This window comes from Somniosus microcephalus, chromosome 32, assembly GCF_052327205.1.
Source record: "Somniosus microcephalus isolate GS21.2 chromosome 32, FLI_Smic_1.0, whole genome shotgun sequence".
Lineage (NCBI taxonomy): Eukaryota > Metazoa > Chordata > Chondrichthyes > Squaliformes > Somniosidae > Somniosus > Somniosus microcephalus.
Window position 1 is genome coordinate 30,932,273 of NC_141018.1, and position 6,587 is coordinate 30,938,859.

A 6,587-nucleotide genomic window follows, 5' to 3' on the forward strand; every position below is an offset into this window, starting at 1 on the left:
GTTTTGTATCTCACTTGATGTGTTCCTGTGTAATCTGATATATTATTCACTCGATTCGAGAAAATAGTTGCATATTCTTATAATATTTCTGTATCTTGAATGAAAGAAACTATTAAATATTAAAAAAAACTCAGAATTTGTAATTGATTTTATAAAGGAAAGTTGATTAAGAAAAGTCCTTGTTATAAATCTCATCATCATAAAGATACTACTCATGAAATAACCCTGGATGGCCAGCTGGTGGCGCCATCCAAGGAGTATAAATACTCGGGCGTCGGCCCAGCTTGACCAGGGACATTTTGTAAGACAAGGAACTAGTGAAGTACAACTAGACCTCCATGTTCTAAAACAAGTTGATTAAAGCCTTGCTTATACTCAAACCAAGTGCGTAGTGAGTTTTATTACGTCAGTCCTCCTATAGGAAAACCTTGGCTATGATTGCACACTGCGAAAACCTTTTGGAGGAATTTTGACAGATAAATTTCAATGTCATGCCAACATTTTGAATGAAGATATGTTGTTTATTACATGTATTTTATATTTTTTCGTAGGCTACCAAGTCTGGAGGGGTTTTGGTTCTGGTTGGTATGGGCAATCCTTCAGCAAACATCCCCATATTAGATGTGACAATTCGAGAGCTGGATGTCCGGGGGGTTTTCAGATATTGTAACACGTAAGTACTAAAAAATGAAATATACATTTTGAACCCTATTTGCAATAAACTCCTGGGAAATTTCCTCGGGGGTTCACTCGATCAGCCGGTGTAACTTCAGCAGAAATCCCGGATGCACGCATAAACAATGGCCTGTATTTTCTGGGGCCTATGGGTGCGTACGCGCCCATAAGGGCCCCCCAAAGAGGGAGCTGTTCCGTTGGGACGGGCTCCACTTAAACCGGGCTGGGACCAGTGTCCTGGCGAACTGAATAACTAGGGCAGTAGACAGGGCTTTAAACTAATGAAGCGGTTGGGGGGGGGGGGGGGGCGGGAGGTTGGAAGCTGCGAGAGAAATGTCAAGGCTCTAGAGCAGAGTAGAGCTTTGAGTAAAAATAAGCAGAGTGGGTCAGGAGGGACAGAGAGAGTATCAAAGGTAATAAGACATCAGTGACTCAGGTGACATCAGGGAAAAATAGAAATAAGCCAAAGCTAAAGGCACTATATCTGAATGCGCGAAACATTCGCAACAAAATAGATGAATTAATAGCGCAGATAGAAATGAATAGGTTTGATCTAATAGCCATTACGTAGACATGGTTGCAATGTGGCCAAGGTTGGGAACGAAATATTCCAGGATACTTAACTTTTAGAAAAGATGGGTAAAATGGAAAAGGAGATGAGGTAGTAGCCCTGATAATCAAGGATGGGATAAAGACAGTAGAGCGAAGGGATCTTAGCTCTGAAAATCAAGAAGTAGAATCAGTTTGGGTGGAGCTAAGAAACAGCAAGGGGCAGAAAACATTGGTGGGAGTTGATTATAGGCCCCTAAGCAGTAGTTGTAGTGTAGGGCAGAGTATAAATCAGGAAATTAGAGGCGCATGTAACAAGGGTAATACAGTAATCATGGGGGACTTTAATCTACATATAGACTGGGCAAACCAAATTTGCAGTAACAGTGTGGAGGACGAATTCATGGAATGTATGCAAGATAGTTTTTTCGATCAGTATGTTGAGGAACTAACTAGGGAACAGGCTATTTTAGATCTAGTATTGTGCAACGAGAAAGGGTTAATTAATAACCTTGTAGTAAAGGGGCCTTTAGGGAAGAGTGACCATAATATGATAGAATTTTATATTGAGTTTGAAAGTGATTTACTGTAGTTAAATCCGAAACTAGGGTCTTAAATCTAAACAGAGCAAACTACGTTGGTATGAGGGGCGAGTTGGCTAAGGTAGATTGGGAAACTACATTAAAAGGTATGACGGTAGAGAAGCAATGGCTAGCATTTAAAGAATTTTAATACATAATTTACAACAAATATACATTCCTTTAAGACACAAAAACCCCACAGGAAAAAGTGGTCCAACTGTGGCTAACAAGAGAAGTTAAAGATAGTATTAGGTCAAAGGAAGAGGCTTCTAATGTTGCCAGGCGGTTAAATGGCACTAATCCCCTTCCTGCCTCGGGGAGGCGGGTCCCAGTGCGGGTCGGGTACCCGCCTCCTTTGAAACTGGCATGGAGGCGGGTTGGGTGTGAGATGAGTTTGTGCCCCCCAATTTCGGGATTTTAACCCCCCACACGCCTCCAATCCTGCCTCCACGGCCCAATGGAAATCCTGCTCTTTGTGTCTGTCTTCATGGAAGAATACGCAAAAAACTTCCTGGAAATAGTAGAGAACCAAGGGTCTCGCGAGAATGAGGAAATGAAAGAAATTAGTATTAGTAAAAAAATAGTACTGGAGAAGTTAATGGGACTGAAAGCTGAAAAATCCCCTGGACCTGATGACCTACATCCTAGGGTTTTGAAAGAAGTGGTTATAGAGATAATTGACGCATTGGTTGTCATTTTCCAAAATTCCATTGATTCTTGAACGGTTCCTGCGGATTGGAAGGTAACAAATGTAACCCCACTATTTAAGAAAGGAGGGAGAGAGAAAATGGGAAACTACAGACCAGTTAGCCTGACATCAGTAGTAAGGAAAATGCTAGAATCTATTATTAAGGACGTGGTAACAGGGCCCTTAGAAAATAATAATAGGATTGGGCAGAGTCAACACGGATTTATGAAAGTGAAATCGTGTTTGTCGAATCTGTTAAAGTTTTTTGACGTTGTAACTAGCAGAATAGATAAGGGGGAACCAGTGGATGTGGTGTATTTGGATTTTCAGAAGGCATTCGATAAGGTGCCACACAAGAGGTTATTAAACAAAATTAGGGCTCATGCAATTGGGGGTAATATACTAGCATGGATTGAGGATTGGTTAACGAACAGAAAACAGAGAATAGGAATAAACGGGTCATTTTCAGGTTGGCAGGCTGTAACTAGTGGTGTACCGCAAGGATCCGTTCTTGGGCCTCAGCTATTCACAATCTACATCAATGATTTGGATGAGGGGACCAAATGTAATATATCCAAGTTTGCTGATGGTACAAAGTTGGGTGGGAATGTAAGTTGTGAGGAGGATGCAAAGAGGCTTCAAGGGGATAGACAAGCTAAGTGAATGGGCAAGAACATGGCAAATGGAATATAATGTGGAGAATTGTGAAGTTATCCACTTTGGTAGGAAAAATAGAAAAGCAGAGTATTTTTTAAATGGTGAGAGGTTGGGAAATGTTGGTGTTCAGAGGGACCTGGGTGTCCTTGTACACGAATCACTGAAAGTTAACATGCAGGTACAGCAAGCAATTAGGAAAGCAAATGGTATGTTGGCCTTTATTACAAGAGGATTTGAGTATAAGAGTAAAGACGTCTTACTGCAATTATATAGGGCCCTGGTGAGACCACACCTGGAGTATTGTGTGCAGTTTTGGTCTCCTTACCTAAGGAAGGATATACTTGCCATAGAGGGAGTGCCACGAAGGTTCACCAGACTGGTTCCTGGGATGGGGGGATTGTCCTATGAGGAGAGATTGAGTAGACTAGGCCTATATTCTCTAGAGTTTAGAAGAATGAGAGGTGATCTCATTGAAACATACAAAATTCTCACAGGGCTCGACAGGGTAGATGTGGAGAGAATGTTTCCCCTGGCTGGGGAGTCTAGAACCAGGGGTCACAGTCTCAGAATAAGGGGTCGGCCATTTAGAACTGAAATGAGGAGAAATTTCTTCACTCAGAGGGCGGTGAATCTTTGGAATTCTCTACCCCAGAGGGCTGTGGAGGCTCAGTCGTTGAATATATTCAAGACAGAGATCGAAATTTTTTGGGAAATTAAGGGAATCAAGGAATATGGGGATAGTGCAGGAAAGTGGAGATGAGGTAGATGATCAGCCATGATCTTATTGAATGGCGGAGCAGGCTCGAGGGGCTAAAAGGCCGACTCCTGCTCCTATTTCTTATATTCTTAAAGCTGGCTCAAAGAAGCTTGCTTTCTCATTTGTGCCTAAAGCTTTCTTTTACTTTAGCTACTCTCAATTCTGTAGAAAATCTGTCCATTGAAGAGTTGATTACTGCTCCCACATCAGGGAGGCTCTTCTAGCACACCTCAGTCTCCTTTACATTCATTGCCTGAAAACATAAATTGAATTACAAACAAATGTAATTATATTTCCAGAAATGTCCTTGTCTGTATAGACCAGTTTCAATTCTGCTAACTAGTTTACCATTCATTTCTTCTTTCTGAGAGACTTAATAGCTTTAAAAGCCTCACTTGGGGAACTTGATCAAACTCCTTCTGAAAATTCAAGTAAGTTGTATTCAGTTCAAACACAATCTACTAATTTAAACCTAGTGGCTAATTAGGGAATGTTGCTGACAGAGGTCAAGGAGCAGCTAGTGTCTCCAGCCCAGAAAATATGATGGGAGACATGAAACAAACGGAGGGGGGAGAAAATACAAGAGATTCCCCGATTATTTTTTAAAAAAATTGTAGAGTTCTAGCTTACCCGTACCCACCTTGGTGCAATAAGATTGATTTGGTCAAATAGTGCTAAAAGGCTCAATGCCCATTTCCTGGAGCAAGCTTTCAGTCACCACCCATCTTAAACTCTCCCTTTGCTCAGTGCCCATTTTCTTAAATGCTCAGTTGGTAGCACCCTCGCCTCTGAGTCAGAAGGTTGTGCGTTCATGTCCCTCTCCAAAGACTTGAGCACAAAAATCTAGGCTGACACTACAGTGAGGGAGTGCTGCACTGTCGGAGGTGCCGTCTTTCGGATGAGACGTTAAACCGAGGCCCCGTCTGCCCCCTCAGGTGGACGTAGAAGATCTATCTTGAAGAGCAGGGGTGTTCTCCCTGGCGTCCTGGCCAATATTTATCCTTCCATCAACATCAATAAAACATGATCTGGTCATTATCACATTGCTGTTTGTGGGAGCTTGCTGTGCGCAATTGGCTGCTGTGTTTCCTACATTACAACAGTGACTGCACTTCAAAAAGTACTTCATTGGCTGGAACGCTGTTTGGGACGTCTGGTGGTCGTGAAAGGCGCTGTAGAAATACAAGTCTATCCTTTCTTTTAAGACACTATGTGAAATGCTTTGGGATTTTTTTTTGCATTAAAGACACCATATAACTCATAATATGAGTTGTTATTTCACTAAAAGCGAACTGCAGTCAAAAATATGATAAGTGAAAATGGAAGATTATCAAGGTGTAAAAATCATTACACGAGTAAATATAATTATACCCCCTTTTTGTTCTTGTCAATTTAGGTGGCCTGTGGCAATTGCCATGTTGGCTTCAAAGAGGATTGATGTGAAGCCCTTGGTCACACACCGCTTTCCCCTGGAAGAGGCTCTCAAAGCGTTTGAAACAACAAAGAAAGGCGTCGGAATCAAAGTGATGCTGAAATGTGACCCGAACAACCAGAATCCTTGAGACGGCTTTTTGTGTGTGTACCCACAGTGGCACAACCAAAAACTCCCATTCCTACTGGGGGAGGAGAGAAGCTGTGTAACACTGGCGGCACACTATGTTACAGCTTGCCATGAACAGAGGGACAACCAGTAAACTAAGAAAAGAGTATATATAAACAATGCGAATGTATATTTATACACTCAGGGATATACCTGTTTATACACTGTATGAATAGAACTGCGTTTATGTGTTCAACCATAAATGTATTTTGATGCTTTGGCAACATAAGATGTACCTTATCATGCCAATAAAGCAATTTGAATTTGAATTTGAATTTGAATAGCAGTCCTCTGGCACTGGGATAATGTGTTAACGAAGGTGATCTCCCAGATAACCGTGTGTGATTACCCCTGTTAATTATCTAGCTGTAAAGTTTTCTTTTGTTTAATATCATGTCAAATTCATTCAAAGTAAATCAAGGATCTCACTTTAGATGCCATTGGCACTCATTAAATAGTGTACTAAATACTACAATGAGTGACAACTCAGATTGAGTGACGAGGCAGTCATTTAATGGGAGGGTCCAGGTGACATCAAAAACAATGTGAGTGGAGTTCAATGTATTTATTAATGTCACATGGCCCCAAGATTAACTTGAAGTTTTATTCATTTTTTTTGTCTAATCCTTGCACTAATTGGCCCCTAATGATCAACCTCAGGTATTTCAATATCCAGAACTTTGCTGCAAGACTGTATTTGCAATACTGAATTGCCACACTGTCACATGAGGGGAGCAATTGATTCGGTAAATATTGTGGCTGCTTATTATGACATATCAATTACAGAATAGCAATGTCACATAGTTCATTGGAGGATAAAATAAGGGAATAAAGATGACCTTTATGAAGAAGGACTTGCATTTCTATAGCGTCTTTCATGACCACGGGACATCCCAAAGCACTTTACAGCCAATGACATACTTTTGAAGCGTGGTCACTGTTGTAATGTAGGAAACGCGGCAGTCAATCTGTGCACAGCAAGCTCCCACAGACAGCAATATGTTAATGACCAGAAAATCAGTTTTTAGTGATGTTGGTTGAGGGATAAATATTAGCCAGGATATCGGGACTAACTCCCCT

General features: G+C 41.3%; 1 protein-coding gene across 6 annotated transcripts in view; it reads left to right on the forward strand.

The window, feature by feature from the left end:
- LOC147097367 (sorbitol dehydrogenase-like) overlaps nt 1–6,361 on the forward strand; it is a 33,642-nt gene extending 27,281 nt beyond the window's left edge. For all 6 annotated transcript variants that reach the window (XM_085972285.1, XM_085972284.1, XM_085972288.1 and 3 more), the window contains 2 exons: nt 552–673; nt 5,304–6,361. In XM_085972285.1, the coding sequence (XP_085828411.1) occupies nt 552–673; nt 5,304–5,469 (288 nt within the window). In that variant the 3' untranslated portion in view covers nt 5,470–6,361. The remainder of the gene's footprint in view (nt 1–551; nt 674–5,303) is intronic.
- Nucleotides 6,362–6,587: the final 226 nt, after the last annotated feature.